At 41.5% G+C, this 18055-nt stretch overlaps 1 protein-coding gene and 1 pseudogene across 2 annotated transcripts in view; one reads left to right on the plus strand and one right to left on the minus strand.

Annotated features, from left to right (window-relative positions):
* LOC716041 (stimulated by retinoic acid gene 6 protein-like) overlaps positions 1-18055 on the minus strand; it is a 56556-nt gene that overhangs the window by 22678 nt on the left and 15823 nt on the right. For both annotated transcript variants that reach the window (XM_077965685.1, XM_077965684.1), the window contains exons 2-4: positions 13867-13942; positions 11596-11696; positions 7814-7944 (exon numbers count right to left, since the gene is read on the minus strand). In XM_077965685.1, coding sequence (XP_077821811.1) covers positions 7814-7944; positions 11596-11696; positions 13867-13942 — 308 coding nt within the window. The remainder of the gene's footprint in view (positions 1-7813; positions 7945-11595; positions 11697-13866; positions 13943-18055) is intronic.
* On the plus strand, positions 15991-17286 carry LOC106993697 (armadillo repeat-containing protein 8 pseudogene; annotated as a pseudogene).

Consider the following 18055-nt stretch of genomic DNA (forward strand, 5'->3'; position numbering starts at 1 on the left):
CAGGAATGACTTTCATTCGTTCATACAACAGGCCCTTCCTGGTCCCTATTTGGAGCCAGGCACTGGGCTTACTATTGACATGAAGGAAAATTGGTCCCTGTACTTGGTAAGCTCACAGTGTGATAGATGCAGACAGACTACATAAACAAACAGACAAATGAACAATCAAAAATAGTGACTGCAAGTGCACCAGACTCAGAGAGAGGGGCTATGGTATGTGCAAAGCTGCTTGTTAACTACAGCACACTTTACATATAAGGGAACAGTCACGTTAATCCTGCCACTAACTAGCTCTGAGATGGACTAACAGCATCCAGTATAATCTAATCATGCATGATGATTAGATACTTTCAAAGTGTCTACTCTGAGCTGACTCCTGGGCCAGGAACTCGGGACAGGAGGAATGGACAAGGTTCTTGCTTTGAGATGCTGACAGTCCAACAGGGGAGACAGGTGGGAAAGTCAGTGGCATGAAATGACCTCTAAGGTAGGGACATTCAGCCTACTGCGAGGACACAAAAGATGAAGCCACTGACCTCACTTGGGGTATCAGGGAAGGCTTCCTGGAGGCAATGCAACATAAGCAGGAGACTGTACAATGGAGAGAAGTAGGGAAGGAAGGACATCAAAGGATGGGAGATAATTGGCTGGTCGGTACATACGTGAATGTGAGTGCTGGAGGGCTGGCGGGAAAGATCAATACAAAAACAATAATTGCGGTGAGGATAGCAGTTGCAGCAGCAAAACATTCTAATCTCCCTGAATTCTCCCCATAGAATCAGAGCAGCTAGAAAGACAAAACTAAAGACTCACAGACAACATCTGCAACAAATCTAGGCGACAAGACCCATTTGATGTCAATGTCTGAGTAAGAGGAAGTAGAAGAAAGGCAACAGGGGTTCTGAAGGCCCAAGAGCTGAAGAACTCAAAATTTGCAGCAGATACTAACGAGAAAATGCAGCTGAAGGCCACGATTCATAGGTGAGTGTAAGTAGACCTTAGTAGGATCTGAAGATGCTGGAGTTGTCTGAACCCCAGGAAATTCCTATACTAATAACCTAAGGCCCCTCCCAGGACAAAGCCCTTTACTGAGCATAAATTGATGGCAGTGGAATCCAAAATGAGGAGTAGCTGGGAAATAAGGTGTGTGGACAAGGGTGGAAAAGACAGGCAGACTCAGAAAGTATGAGGAGATGGATGGATAGATAGATAGATAGGTATGTAGTAGATAGATGATAGTAGATGGATGGATGATAGATATTAGGTAGATGATAGATAACTAATAATGATAATGAGATAGATAGATACATAGATAGATAGATAAAGACAGAGATATAGTCACATTGTGAAAACAAAAAAGGAAACTCTAAAGCCATAAAACAAGAAATAATGTCTGACCCAGCCTTCCTTTTTGAATTTATAAGAAAACTTATTTCACTTAAAAATGAGGCACAGATGGGTACCTGTAGTCCCAGTTATCGGGGGACTGAGGCAGGAAAATCGCTTGAACCTGGGAGGCAGAGGTTGCAGTGAGCTGAGATCATGCCACTGCGCTCCAGCCTGGGCAACAGAGTAACATTCCATTTCAAAAAAAAAAAAATTCAAAGTTATTATTTAAAAAAAGGATAAGGAGCAGAAAAATATCACGAGATCACAAAACCACTCCAGAAAGAGGCCTGTAAGACAGATGGAAACTGTAATCTAATATTTCAATATAAGCTAAAAAAATTAAGAAAATGATAGCATCTATGAACAAATAATCTATAAATCAGAATTTGAAAAACTAAAAAAGGAAGTGATTAAAGAAAAGAAAGATTTGATGACAAGTTAGATAACTCAGGAAAAAAATTAGAAATACAAGAAAAAAATCATTTTAGAAATGAAGACCAAAGTAAAACAAACAGAAAATTGGTATCCTGAATATATGAAGAGCACATGAAAATAAAACACACACTATATTTACACTTCCCCCTGAAACAAAAACCAGACAAAATATATAAAACAACTGCTTTCAAGACACTGGACTTCAGGCAGCAGAGGACAATGATCACTGAAGGACAGGAAACAAACAAGGTGAGCCCCACAGTTTCCCTACCTTAATGCAGAATGCAGTACAGGCAGGGGAAACCCAGGCAGAGCCCTGCAGTTTGCCTGAGTTGAGGAGACAGAACTGAGACTCTGGGAAGACAAAGACAGCTAGAATTCGCAGGAGATAGTACTGGAGAGGAGGGAGCTGCACAAAGAGAGAGTTCTGGGAGACAGATATCTGTAGATGGTTCCCCTGAGTCTTCAGCTGAGTGCTGACCAGCAGGGTTGTGTAGGAAAGAACCACTTGAAAAGATTAGAGGTAAACATGTCTGCAAGTCACACAGCGCCAGGATAGTGCCTGTTCTCACCAGCCAGACTGAAAAACTTCATGACACCAAAAGCACAAGCAAAATTTGGACTTCCTCAAAATTTAAAACTTTTATGTATTAAAGGACATTATCAAGAAAGTGAAAAGAAAACCTACAGAATAAGAAAGCATTTGCAAATCATATATCAGATAAGGATTTGATATACAGAATATATAAAGAACTACAATTCAACATCAAAAAGATAAACAACTCAGTAAAAAGATGGCCAGGACTTGAATAGACAAGTCCCCAGACAAGATATACAAATGACCAATAAGCACATAAAAAGATGCTCAGCATCACTAGTCATTAGGGAAATGAATCAAGACAATAATGAGATGCTATGCACACCTATTAGGATGGTTATAATCAACACACACACACACACACACAGAGAGAGAGAGAGAAATAAAACAGTAAGTGTTGGCTAGGATGTGGTGAAATTGGAACACTTGCACATTGCCAGCAAAAATATAAAATGGTGCAGCCATGGTGAAAAGCAGTGTGCCAATTCCTCAAAAAGGTAAGCATAGATTTGACTTAGCAAGTGACCCAGCAATTCCATTCTCAGGTATATAACCAAAAGAATTTAAAATGGGGACACAGATACCTGTGTATCAATGTTCACTACAACATTATTAACAATAGCCAAAAGATGAAAACAACCCAAATGCTCATCAACAGATAAATGGATTATTAGCCATAGTATAATGCAGTATATCAGCCGTAAAAAGGAATGAGGTTCTGATCCATGCTACAACATGAATGATTCTTGAAAATATTATGCTAAGTGAAAGAAAGCCAGGCACAAAGTACGAACATTAAAAGAAATGTCTCAAAGAGGCAAATTCACAGAGATAGAAAGTATATTAGAGCTTATCAGGGTGATATGGTTTGGCTGTGTCCCCACCCAAATCTCATCTTGAATTGTAGTTCCCATAGTTCCCATGTGTGGTGGAGGAATCCAGTGGAAGGTAACTGAATCATGGGAGGGCGATTTTCCCCCATACTATTCTCACTACAGTGAGTAAGTTCTCACGAGATCTGACAGTTTTATAAAGGGCCTCCCCCTTTGCTTGGCTCTCATTCTCTCTCCTGCCACCATGTGAAGAAGGACATGTTTGCGGTTTGCTTCGCCTTCTGCCATGATTGTAAGTGTCCTGAGGCTTCCCCAGCCCTGCAGAACTGTGAGTCAATTAAACCTCTTTCCTTTACAAATTACCCAGTCTCAGGTATTTCTTTATAGCAGCATGAGAATGTACTACTACACCAGGGTCTGAGGAGAAGAGGAAAGAGGAGTTATTGCTTAATAATGTTTGGAGTGAGGAAAGGTTTTGAAAATAGATATTTGGAATGGTTGCACAAAATTGTGATTGTAATTAATGCCACTGGGTTGTATACTTAAAAATGATTGAAATGAAAAATTTATGTTATATATATTTTACTACAATTTTTTTAAAGGAACAGAGCATCAATTATGCAACAACTCCAATGCCCTAAAATTGTAGTCCTCAGGAGGGAAAAAGAGAGAAAAAATATTTAAAGAAGGCCGGGCGTGGTGGCTCAAGCCTGTAATCCCAGCACTTTGGGAGGCCGAGACAGGTGGATCACGAGGTCAGGAGATCGAGACCATCCTGGCTAACACAGTGAAACCCCGTCTCTACTAAAAAATACAAAAAACTAGCCGGGCGTGGTGGCGGGCGCCTGTAGTCCCAGCTACTCGGAGGCTGAGGCAGGAGAATGGCGTGAACCTGGGAGGCGGAGCTTGCAGTGAGCTGAGATCCGGCCACTGCACTCCAGCCTGGGCGACAGAGCGAGACTCCGTCTCAAAAAAAAAAAAAAAAAAAAAAGAAATAATGGCCAAAATTTCTCCTCCCTTCCTTTCTTTTCTTTTCTTTCTCTGTCTCTCTTTTTCTTTCTACTTCCTTCCCTCCTTCCTTCCTTCCTTCCCTCTCTCCCTCCCTCCCTCCCTCCTTCCTTCCTTCCTTCCTTCCTTCCTTTCCTCCTTCCTTTTTTTTTTTTTTTTTAGACACAGACTTGCTCTGTCACCCAGGCTGGAGTGCAGTGGTGCACTCTGGGCTCACTGCAACCTCTGCCTCCTGGGTTCAAGTGATTCTCCTGCCTCAGCCTCCCAAGAAGCTGGAACTACAGGTGCATGCCACCACAGCTGGCTAATTTTTTTGTATTTTTAGTAGAGACAGCATTTCACCATGTTGGCCACGCTGGTCTTGAACTCCTAACCTCAAGTGATCCACCCACCTCAGCCTCCCAAAGTGCTGGGATTACAGAAGGAAGGTCACTCAGACTGGCCTTCCTTCCTTCCTACAGGGTCTTGCTCTGTAGCCCAGGCTGGAATGCAGTGGCACAATCATGGCTCACTGCAGCTTTGACAATCCAGGCTCAGGTGCTCCTCCTGCCTCAGCTTTCCAAGTAGCGGGGAATACAGGCATGTGCCACCATGCCCAGCTAATTTTATTTTTATTATTCTAGAGATGAGATCTCACTATGTTGCCCAGGCTGGTCCCAAAACTCTGGGCTCAAGAATCCTCCTGCCTCAGCCTCCCAAAGTGCTGGGATTATAGCCAGGAGCCGCCTCACCATGCCCAAAATTTTTCTAAATTTGAGGAAAATCAAAATGCATAGATCAACAAACCCCAATCATGAGAAACATCAAGAAAATTAGACACATAGTAATATAATTGTTCAAAATCGGTGTTTTTTAGAAAACAAGCTTTCTCACTAATATGAGGAACAAGAGAAGGATGCTTGGTCGGATCACTTGTACTGAGCATTGTATTGGAAATTTCACCCTCTGCAATTAAGAAAAACAATAACAATAAAATAAAAGACCTCTATATTGGAAAAGAATGAATAAAACTACTGCTTTTACTCACAGATAATATGATGTAGTATGTACAAAATACTATACAATCTACAGAAAAAAAGCTACTGGAACTACTAAGTAGGTTTAGCAAGGTTGTAGAATATAAGATCAACATACAAAAATCAATTTCTATATATTAGCAATGAACAATAAAAAATATAAAACAGATATAAATCTGACAGAAGATGTGAAAGATCTATTCACTGAAAACTACAAAACATTGCTGAGAGAAAGTAATGAACTCTAAATAAAAGGCGATATATATTGTGTTTATGGGTCAGAAGACTCATGATTGTTAAAATAAGTTTTCCCAAAATGGATCTAAAGATGTGCAAATGATGTAATCCCAATTTCAGCATTATTTGTATAAATTGACAAATTTATTCTAAAATTCATGTAGAAATGCAAAGAATCTAGAATAGCAAAAACAACTTTGAAATAAAAATGTATCTGAAGAACTAATACCACCTGATTTCAAGACTTATTATAAATCTATAATAATGAAGACAGTATGGTATTGGTGCAAAGATAGACAAATAGATCAATAGGAGAAAATAGAGAGTCTGAGAATAGACCCATACATATGTGACCAATTGCTTTTCAACAAAGGTGCAAAGGCATATCAGTGGACCAAGGACAGACTTTTGTAGCAAATAGTGCTAGAATACTTTTTATTTGGCAATCCAAATGCAAAAAATAAAAACTTCAATCCACACCTCCTCTTATACACTATATGCAAAAAAAAAAAAAAAAAATTAGCTCAAAATGTATTACAGACCTCAAAGCAAAATTTGAGGCTATAAAACTCTGGAAAAAATATGGGAGAATATCTACATGATCTTATGTTAGGAAAAATATTTCTTATATGACACCATAAGCATGAGCCACAAAAGAAAAAAAAAATGAGTCAATTGGATTTCATCAAAAGTAATGTCAGCTCCTCAAAGGAGTTTGTTAGGAGGAAGAAAATTCGAGCCACAGATTGGGAGAAAATATTTGCAATTCATATATGTGTATGATAATGGTCTCATACCCAAAATATATTTTTAAAACTCTCAAAACTCACTAAAAAGAAAGCAAAAAACCCAATTTTTGAAAATAGGCAAATGATTTGAATAGAAGCTTCATCAAAGGAGGTATAGAAATAGCAAACAAGCACATAAAAATATGCTCAACAGCATTAGTTGCTATAAAAATGCAAATTAAAACCACAATAAGAAACCACTATACACTCCTTAGAAAATTTAAAATTTAAAAAATTAAATTTTTTTAATTTAGAAACTAAAATTTAATTTAGACTGTACCAGTGTTGGAGAAACTGGAACTCTCATACTGATGGGGATAATCTAAAGTGGTACAATCACTTTGGAAAGCAGTTTGACAGTTTCTTTAAAAGTATGATCTACTATATGATCTACGTAATTCAGCCTTTAAAAGTATGATCTACTATATGGCCTGTGTAATCCAAACATTCTACTCATAGATATTTACTCAAGGAAAATTGAAGCATGGGTGCATGAAAAGACTTGTACACAAACGTTCACAGCAGTTTTATTTGCAATGGCCAAAAGTGGAAATAAATCAGATATTACTCAAGAAGTGAATGGATAAACAAACTGTAGTCAATTTATACAGTGGAATACTACTCAGCAAGAAAAAAGGATAAACTACTAACACATGTTACATGTGTATGAATCTCAAAATAGCTATGCTGACTGAAAGAAGCCAGACCAAAGAAAAGTACATTCTGTATGATTCCATTTATACAAAATTCTGGAAAATGCAAACTAAGTAGATTAGTGGTTGCTTGTAAATGAGGGCAGTGACATAAGAGGGGACGAAAGGGGAGATTACAAAGGGGAACGAGAAAATCTCTGGGATTCCTTATCCTGATTGTGGTGATGGTTTCATTGATGTAAACATTTGCCAAAACTTCTCAAACTGTGTACTTCTAAGAGGTGTGTAATGACATATTATTTTGGTTTTCATTTGCATTTTCTTAAAGACTAATGACCTGTTAGTAGGCATTTGATCATATAGGCTTGGAGCCCATGAGAGGAAACTGTACTGGACAGAGAGGTTTGAGAATGATTGTATAAAGGAAAAGTGAACTTGTAGCTTAGAGTTACACTCTTTCAGAGGGAGCATGAGGCATGGGGAAAGATGACACCTCAGACTAATGGCCAAAAACATAAGCATTGTTATTTGAGGAGGAATAGGGCTCATCAATATCAAGAAGGCAGCCATGGTTATGACACAGGAGAGCTTTTGGCAGGTAGGTGAGGAAGAACATACTTCCTAAGACTTGATACATCATATCTAAAGGACCTCTGAATGTAACTGGGGGAAAGCCCCACAAAGAAGCTTCGAAGATTTGTGGGCTAGGTGTTGACCTTGGGCAAGTAACAGGCTGGCAAGAACATGACCATTCACAGAGTTTATCCCCTAATCCCAGAGAGCGTGGGCCATGTGGTCTCTGAGAGCAAGAATTTCCATGATGTAGTTTCCAGCAGGTGTGAGGCAGCCCTAGTACCTTGGGCCCACTGCGGGATCTGCAGGGGCTGGTAGCCTTCTGAGAACAAAAACATGACCTTATTAGCTGTGGCCCCAAAGGCGATTCCATAGGACCATCGGTTACTGAAAGTGCCCACGAAGTCCAGAGGCCTGCAAACAATAGAAACAGTTTGTGAGGTCAGAAGGTGGCTCTGAGACATTCCCACAGATCATTGCCAAAGTAGTGATCCCACCCTGAGGAGGGATTATTGAATAGTCAGCTGCTCAATGCAACTGACATTTCATGGGGCCCACTGTGCCAGGCCTAGGGGTAAGCATGAGTTCAGGGTACTGAAGTAAGGAGGACAAAACTCTTCCTCTGGAGGAGCTCCAAGACAAGCAGGAGATACAAGCAAGGACACCAGAAGCCTTGAAAGCAAAATGGGATGAGTTTCATCTATAAGAGACACAGACAGAATGACTCAAGGACCAAAACAAGATGTATGTCTGAGAGATTTGGGGAAGCCTGCCCTCATACAGCCACATTCTATGAGAATTCTTCCTTCTAATATCCCCGATGAGGGTATAGGTATTGTTTGCTATGTCTGTGCTTGAAGAAGTAAATAATAGGCACCCTAAAATATGTCACTCTGGCATATCAGCTATTTTGAGTTAAAGACGTTTAAAAAACAGCAGGTACAAGAAGATCACTTTGACCCTCATGCTATTTCTTAAGAACAGGAGATGAAATTTCTATGCAAAAAATGCTCTCCCTATACAGAAAGAAAATAACATTCTTATCATCAGGGACAGGAAGTTGAGGCCAAGAGAATTTGGTACAGACTTTATTTAAATAACTCTTGTCTTCTAGTCTCCCCGCACAACTTAGTTACTTTTTCACAACTTAACTATCCTTTGTCTAATTCCATGTGTACGTATTCAACTCTAACTGTATGTTTGGGTCTTCACTTCACCATAAGTGCTCCTGTGTCACATAAAACTTACATTAAATAAATGTGTATACTTTTCTCCTATTGTCTTATGTCAATTTAATTATCAGGCCCAGCTGAAAATATTAAGAGAGATAATTTTGCCTCCCCTACATAATCATGCCTTCCTAGCCACAGTTGACTAGACTGTGGGCCTGTCTTTGGATGGACTGATCAGATGTCTGATCTTATATTTTGAATCTGTGACCCTAAGGACATGAACAAGTTAGCTGTTAAAGTACTTGTCTGGAAAGTCATAAAAAGCTGGGATCACAGCCAATGCCAGGGAATAGCCAAGGTTACAGGGAAGCAGAGATTCTAAGTCAGAGGGGAAAATGGCAGAATGATGCTGAGGAGGCACCAGTGACACAGAGGGGCAGAAAGAGAGAGAGAAAAATCAGTCTCCCACAGATTCCCATCTCAAGAGATCCAGTTCCCATGAGGCCTGTTCTATTGGTTTATGTGAGACCTCTAACTTTGTAAAAAAAAAAAAAAAAGAAAAGAAAAAGAAAAAAAGAAATCCTTTGTCACCAGGTACAGTGGCTCACATCTGCAATCCCAGCACTTTGGGAGGCCAAGATAGGCGAATTGCTTGAACCCAGAAGCTTGAGACCAGACTGGGCAACATGAAACAACAAGAAATCCTGTTTCTACAAAACACAAAAATTAGCCGGGTGTTGTGGTGCCCACCTGTAGTCCCAGGTACTCGGGAGGCTAAGCTGGGAGGATGGCCTGGGCCCAAGAGGTTGAGGCTGCAGTGAGCCAAAATTATGTCATTATACTCCAAGCTGGCTGACAGAGCTAGACCCCGTCTCAAAAAAAAAAAACAAATAAATAAATAAAAAATAAAAAACTCCTTTCTCTTCCTTTAATGTAAACAAGCTTGAGTGAATATCTGTTTCTTCTAACCAAGACAGCTTTGTAAAGGTCAGAGGAAACAGTTGCATTTGGGGGAAGAAAAAGGTCTCTTTGAATGAAAAGGGCCATTTAAATGGGCCTTAATGAAAACTCAGGAGGGAAGGGAGAGCCAGGCACTGCAGGCAGGGAGTCCCATTGGCTCACTCACTCACCCTCACCTTTAAGGCTCAGCAGAAGGAGCACACCTTCCAGGAAACCTCCCTGTTCACCCACCGCCAGTGAGGCTACCCCATCTGTGTCCCCTCAGCATTAAGTTCATGTCCCTGTTCAGCATACCTCTGTTACCCAGGCTGGAGTATAATGGTGTAATTTTGGCTCACTGCAGCCTCAACCTCCTGAGCTCAAGCGATCCTCCCACCTTAGCCTCCCAAGTACCTGGGACTACAGGTAGGCGCCACCACACCAGACCCTTTTGAGACAGGGTCTATGTCTGTCATATTATTTCCTCTCTGACTTAGAATTTCTGCTTCCCTGTAACTGTGGCTCTCCACTTGTTTAGTAAACTATAAACCCCTTTGGGGTGGGGACCTAGCACTGGACCTTGGAAAGAGTAGGCGCTTAGTGCAGGTTTGTGGATGTGCATTTTGTTTAATTGAATCAAATTGTAATCAAGATCCCAGCTATAGTACTTAAGAGCTATGTGAGACTCAGTTTCCTCATCTTTAAAACCGAGATAGAATACCCTACTCTGCCCCTATCACAGTCATTGTGGACAGCAAATGACGAACTGCTTTATCATCTGCAGAGTGTCACACACATGTGAGGGGTTATTGCTCAGAGAAGATAGTGGGCCAAAATTATCAGACAAGCAGGGGTTTAGATGGGAAAGCAGCCAGGGAGCAAGTCAATTGTGTCATTATCAATGTAATTCAAAGCAGTTGAATGTAACTGCTATGGACCTCCTACTTTTTATAAAGTCCTGTGCCAGGCCCTACATGTTAAATGCCTAGGGCAGAACTGAAGGTCTTTATCCACCAATTCAGTCTCTTTCTATGCCTCAACCCACGGGTCTCAGACCTGGCAGCTTGGAAAGTGTGGACTGCCCCAATGGGTGGTATCCAGAATGAATCTTTCACCTGCAGCTCAGGTCACCCCTTGCCTCAGTTCTGACATCTGTGCTTTCTCGCTCTTCTCCAGAGCCCTTGGCTGAGACCTCAGCATGTCCACAGCTTGAGCCTACTCAAGTTATAACACTGGAGGGATTCAAAAGAATATAAGGCTGATCTGGGCTAAAGCTCTTGTCACTTGTTAGCTGCGTGGCCGTGGGTAGGTCACTTAACCTCTCTGAGCTTGAGTTTTCTCATTCCTTGCATGAGGATAACAACTTCTACCATGCTAGATTGGCTAGAAGATTTGTTAGAATAATGTAGGCAAAGCAAATGGTTCAGTGCTTGGGTCACAGACGGTGTGCAATAAATGTTAACTGCATGATGATGAAGATGATGACAAGAAGTGATGAAACAGAGACACGAACAATCAGAACTCAAGGAAGAATGTGATATGAGCTGCAGAGACTCAAAATGGCAGAGCTAGAAAAGCTCTGAAAGCTCTCCTGGTGCATGACCCATGGTGCCATCCTAACAAGAAGCTTTGCTGTCTCCAGTCACAGGGAGCTCTCTCCCTCCTGCCTCCTGAGGTAGCCATAGTCTCAAGTGTGGGAAGGTCTTTTCCATAGTAGGCTGAGTCTCTGTGAGATGATTTAAGCATCTTTGAGCAGCCCTGGGTGCTGATAGCTGCAACGGCTTGGAAACTAATTCTGAACTCCGAGAGCTTTGGTTGGGTTGGGGCATGGAGAGGCAGGGCTGTGCACAGTGGGATAGAGGTGGAGGAGAGGTCCTGGTAGCTATCTGACTTCATAATTGGCATTGGCTCCAACCACAGGGTACCCTAAGCTGTAGGGGTTGACTGAACTCACATGATAATGCCAAAGCGGTTCCCCAGCAGGTAAGAGGTATCATCTCTCTGTCTACGATGCTCTCGTCTTTGGAGGAAGGACAAGATCAAAATGATGAAGAGCTGTAAGAAGAGAAGATGAGAGTTAGTGGGCATGTTCATCCTCAGCACGGCCTCTGAGCCCTCCCTGAAAACAAATGTGTGGGTTAGCAGAGTGCATAGAACATTAGTGACACCTCAAACTCCAGAGCCAGTGGGCTGACTGCATGTATCCTTGAGCTACCAGAATGTTCTGTACTGAGTTTTCCTTTTTGTTGCCCTGAACAGATGTAGGTTCAAATCTGGTCTCTCTCACATCCTAGTTGAGAGGGAGATTTAACTTTCCTGTACCTCAGTTTCCTCATCTGTCAAAAGGCAGTAATAACTACCAGGTTGCAAAGCCTTCTTTGCTCCTTTTCTGTGGATTCAGTCATGTTCTCACAAACGTGATGCTCTTTCTCTCTCCTGCCTTTATCAGAAACTTCTTGAGAATTGTCTACACTTGTGTCTCCATTCCCTTACCTCTCACTGGCTCCTCAACCCCGAACCTGGCTTCTACCCTCATCACTCTGCTGAAACAGCTATGGCCAAAGTCATTGATGATCGTTTTGTGGCTTGGTCCCATGTATACTTGAAGTCCAAATCTAGCTTGAACTCTCAGCAGCATTCTACAGTGTTGATCATTCCCTCCTCTTTGAGTACTCTTTTCCCTAGGCCTTCACCAGCCATGCTTTCTTGATTTTTCCCCACTATTTCTCAGCATCCTCTGCTGGATCACTCTTTACCCCAGCCCTCGCTCCAGAGTTCCTTATAGCTCAGTCCAAGGGCTACTCATCTTACCTGATCTTCTCTGGTGATCTCATTTATGTCGCCCAGGCCGGTCTCAAAGTCCTGACCTCAAGTGATCCTCCCACCGTGGCCTCCCAAAGCACTGGGATTACAGGGTGAGCCATTGTGCCTAGCCTCATGTCCTTGTTTTAATGACAATAAATACCCAGAAGACTTAAATTTGAATCTCCAGCACCGACTTTGTCCATGAGCTCCAAAACTATTTAACCAACTACACAGTTGATATTTCTTTTTAATGTATTGAAAGCTTCTCAAAGCTTTTATCAAGAGCTTCAGTATGCGTCTTTTTTTTTGAGACAGGGTCTCACTTTGTCACCCAGGCTGGAGTGCAGTAGCACAATCACGGCTGACTGCAGCCTCAAACTCCCAGGCTCAGCTGATCCTCCCACCTCAGCCTCCTAAGCAGCTGGGACCACAGGCACGTGCCATCACCCACAGCTAATTTTTGTAGAGATGAGGTTTTGCCATGTTGCCCATCCTGTTCTCAAACTCCTAGACACAAGTGATCTGCCTGCCTCGGCCTCCCAAAGTGCTGGGATTACAGGCATGAGCCGCTGTGCCTGACCAAGTATGTCTTATATCTGCCTCAAACCTGGATCTCTTCTAATGTTCCTTAATGAGTAAATGGCAGCTAACATCATCCTTTCAGTTGCGCAAGTTAGAAACCTAAGTCATCCTCAACCTCCCCCTCTCCCTAACCTTCCTATCAAGCCCATTACAATTCCTATTGTTTTCACCTCCTGAACTTCTGGAGTTGACATCATCATCTAGGATGTGATAAAATCACGTCTCACCTGGATCCCCGCAAGTCTCCCAATTGGTCTTCCTGCCTCATCTCTTCCCCACCTCCAACTCGATCTCCACATTGCAACCAGAGAGATCATTTAAAAACATAAATCTGATCACGCCACCTTCATGCTGGAAACACTTCCATTATTTCCTACTGTACTTAGAATGAAGGCAAAACTTAACACAGAGCCCCATAGTGCTCTGCCTGGCCTGCCCCACCCACCTCCCCAGACCTCTCTGCCTCAATTCTTCACCCCAGCCATGGCTGAACTTCTCAGCTCTTCCCACTCTGCCTTCTCCCTCCATCCCCAGAGCCTCTACATGTGCTCTCCCCTTCTGTCTGCGATATCCTTAACTGTATCTTCCAACTGACCTCAGAGCCATCATTACTTCATTGGAAAAGCCTGTTTGACTCTCCTAAAAGTCCAGAGGCCTGATTCTTGGGCCCGCAAAGCCTTCTTCTGCCATATTTTTGGTACACAGTATAAGAAATTTTAGAAGGAAACTCAGCTGATCTCTCTCCTCTGACCTATTCAGGTCTCTTTGGGAGTCTGTGTTTGGCAGCAGCCTAGCTGCCCTTTCCTGTCCTCCTCATTCTTCCCCTGCCTTTACTTACTGATGGGATGAGGGAGTAATGAAGGAAGAGCTCCATGTCCACCGAGCTGGTACAGGTGCCATTTAACTGCCTGGTCCTGCAAAATGGCCAAAAACATCACATACATATCATCAGTCATTGCTGTTGTCATTCATCCTTTAGCCTTGAACATCACTGTCAAGAAGTTTGGCCTAAGACCATCCGCTAAGACCATCTGATCTTTTTAAACTTCACTTTCTCAGAGCCAAGGCTGCTCACCTGTAGTGTGTCTTCCCTAAGTGGAATAATCTTTCGTATTTTTTTTTCTCCAGCTTGATTATTAACCAACTTCTCTGCTAACTGGAACTAAGTCCTTCATTTAGGGGCAGAATTCAGTTCTGTGGGGCTCAAAGCTTATAAAACTTTGGCATGCTTTTAAAGTAATACTATAAAATGTCTTACTTTTTCATATTTTAAGGGAGACATATGACCATGTAAACACCTAATCAGGGTTCTTCCCACTCTCCCAGAGCCTTGGAAGGGTGCTGTGTGAGTGAGGGGCCCTGAGACTAAAGCATCCTTCACAAGAAATTAGCATTGGTCAAGGTCAAGAAACATCAGCTCACACCTGAGCCACTGCTGGGCTGTTGGGCCAGGAGAGAGACTACTGGACTACAGGCTGCAGACTCTGTTCTCTCCAGCCCCCATTATCTGTGGGACAGGACTGTCATTGTCTCATGTCTAAAACATATGGCAGTAGTGTTATGGCTTCTCTTCAAAGAGATGCCTCTTTCTGGGACTCCCACCACACTTTGTTCTTTCTGCTCTGATCTCCACAAAGCCACCACAGCACACTCTATCATATATGTCCACATTTTTGCTCATGCTTTTCCCAGCTCCTACAGCATCCACCAGCCAACTGCTGACCTTCTTTCCCTAGCCAGCACCTACTGTTCCCTCAGACGTCTCAGAGAAGAGGACTCCTCTGGGGATTCCACAAGCATGGCATATTCCCCAGTAAGTCTTTAAAACGCCAGTGCTCCACAGTTATGTCTAACCATGAATCTGAAATATCTGATAAGTTGTGGGGAGGGGGTGGGTGAGACCCAAACTGTCAGGTATGTGACAGAACTGTAAAAGTCAGATTTCTGCTTTTAGGGAGGTAAACAGAGCATATATTCCAGTCTCCCCACCCCATACAAAACCCTCAAAATGACAGGAAATAAATAGAGAAGGAAAGAAGGGAGAAAGAAAGAAGGAAAGAAAGGAACAAAGAAAGAAAGACAGAAAGAGAGAGAGAGAGAGAAAGAAAGAAAGAAAGAAAGAAAGAAAGAAAGAAAGAAAGAAAGAAAGAAAGAAAGAAAGAAAGAAGGAGAAAGGAGGGAGGGAGGGAGGGAGGGAGGAAGGAGAGAGAGAGAAAGAAAGAGAGAGAAAATGCATAACCATACTAGAAAGCAAGAAGGGGCTCTATCAGGGACATGGAAATTACCAGAAGACCCTGAAAGATAGAGAGCAACTGGGACTAGATCAGAGTAAAGGCATCAACCAACATGGCCGCAGACTGTAGGAGCACTCAGGATGTGCTCAATACCCACAGTACAAGAAGTGGAAGCAGAATGGGGCTGGCAACGGACCACAGGAGAAGGAGGAAGAGGAAAAAAAGGAGGATAACAAGAGAAAGGAGGAAAAAGAATTCTGAAACTTTAAGACAGATCTTTTGAAATAATCTAGTCAGAAAAGAAAATGAGAATAAAAATAAAAGAAAATGAGAATAAAAAAGAATGAGAGCAGCCAAGCGGGAAGGCTCAAGATGGTGTGCCTGTTGGAGACCCCAATCTGCATGAGCTTCCTTTTGGACCATGAATGAAAGTTACTGGAATTCTCCAGTCCTGTCACTCCAAAGGAGCTACTGTTTACAGATGCCACAGTGATACTGCACCTCAAGGCACTGCTTAGCAGGTTCCACTATATTCAGGAGTACCTCTGTCGGATCGTCTCACACTGCTGTAAAGGGCCACATCATCAAACAATTTTATTTAGCCATGGTGCAGTTAAGAATATTGCTCACCTACTAAGCTCACTCTTCTACAAAGTTCAAATGCAAGCACTGAAATGTTTCTCAGTTTTACCCTGGTAAATGTTTTGGTTGATGGAGAATTGTTATCACAGATTTTTGTGAAGATGTTACAGAGGGATAAGCATATTGAGATACAGTTTACTTCAGCAAAATGTTTAACGTGTACAGCTGGAGCAATTCAGACAGATAACAACTGTATTAAGGACATTGCCTTATTTGGTTTAAATGTGCAGTAAGAAGAGACTACTAGAGGAGAGAGTTAAAGGAGCTGAGACACTTGCCTATCTGATTGAACCAGATATTGAGGTACAGAGAATCGCTAGCATAACTGATCACCTCATTGCCATGTTTGCTGACTATTTCAAGTATCCCAACTCGTTGAGTGCCATCACTGATATTAAAAGGCTTGATCATGATTTAAAACATGCTCATGAACTCTGCCAGGCTGCATTCAATCTCTACAACTCTCATGGAGCAAATGATGAAGACATTCAGAAGAAAAGTCTTGAGACTGAAAATATGATGGACTGAACTGTGACTGGCTTGTCGGAGTCTAGTGTCAAGGTGCAGTTACCTGCTGTCAGATGTATGCACCATTTATCGAGATCTATGCAACAGCTTCAAAACAGTTTCTAGGATCACGTTCTGTAAAAACCTTTAATGAAGGTTTTACAAAACGTACCAGATGAAATCCTAGTAGTAGCATCTTCCATGGTATGTAATCTTCTTGAATTATCTCCAAGGAAAGAGTCAATTTTAAAATCAGAAGTTGTAAAGCTACTTTGTGGATTAACCCAGAGTGAAAATCCTGCTTTGTGAGTGAGCAGAATTTGGGCTTTAATGAATATGGCATTTCAGGCTGAACAAAAAATAAAAGCAGACATGTTACAAACCTTGAGTACTGAACAGCTATTCTGGTTATTATCAGATTCAGATTTTAATGTGCTGATGAAGACATTGGGACTTCTTAGAAATCTCCTCTTGACCTGGCCTCATATAATAAAATAATGAGTACTCATGGAAAGCAAATTATGCAAGCTGTCATCCTTATTTTAGAAGGGGAACCTAACTTTAAGATCAAAGAGTAGATCTTGTGCATCTTAGCCAACATAGAACATGAGACAACAGCAAAATAATCTATTATGACCAATGATGATATCCTTCAGAAAATCAAATATTACATGGACCATTCACATGTCAAACTGCAGCTTCCAGTGATGTTTTGTATATCAAACCTCTTATGGAATGAAGAGGAAGGTTCACAAGAATGCCAGGATAAATTATGAGACATGGGCATCATAGATATTCTACACAAACTGAGTCGGCCACCAGATTCAGACCTTTGTGACAAGGCAAAAATGGCCCTGCAGCAGTACCTAGCATGATGAGAGTGCCCCTAGGCACCTGTGAGCATCCTACATCCTTGTTTAAGAAAGTACAGAAACTACTTTCATTTGATTCCTTCTATTTGCACAAGTTGCCTTGGACTACAGGGAGCTGTTGTGCAAAAGTAATTTAGTAGGCTTAGATCTCAAATTCACCTTGAGAACAATTTTTTGAAGTAGTAATTTCCTCAGAAGATTACTGTGTTTTGTTTTAGTTTTTTCTTAGCTACATGGACTCTTTATTAGAACAATCAATCATTTTCCTTTGGACCTACAGTCTTTTGCCTATGCTGCAGACATATTCACTTTGTGAGTGAGAATGAATATGTCTGTGTGAACACACAGGTGTGTGTGTGTGTGTGTGTGCGCATGCACGCACATGTACATGGGCCATGTATATGTGTGTATATATTTTATTTTCTTATTTTGTGTGAAAATCTCTTTTCTACAGATTTTGCAGGTTTTAAGCATTGCTTGCTCTATAAAAACCTTACTGAACTATAAAAAGTTTGAATGAAACGTTATTTTAAATACAAAACAATTGTTAAGTGTTCAATAAAGGTTATACTGAATTTTGGTCAGATGAATATTTGTAAGTAAAAAATATATACATTTCTGAACCTGAATAAAAGGAATGAAGAAAGTCTATGAGACTTAAGGGAAATCATTAAGCAAACAAATATCTGTACTATAGAAATGTCAGAGGGATAAGAGATAAACAAAGGCACAGAAAATCTATTTGACAAAATAATAGCTGAAACGTTTACAA

This window comes from Macaca mulatta, chromosome 15 (assembly GCF_049350105.2).
Source record: "Macaca mulatta isolate MMU2019108-1 chromosome 15, T2T-MMU8v2.0, whole genome shotgun sequence".
In the NCBI taxonomy this organism is placed as follows: domain Eukaryota; kingdom Metazoa; phylum Chordata; class Mammalia; order Primates; family Cercopithecidae; genus Macaca; species Macaca mulatta.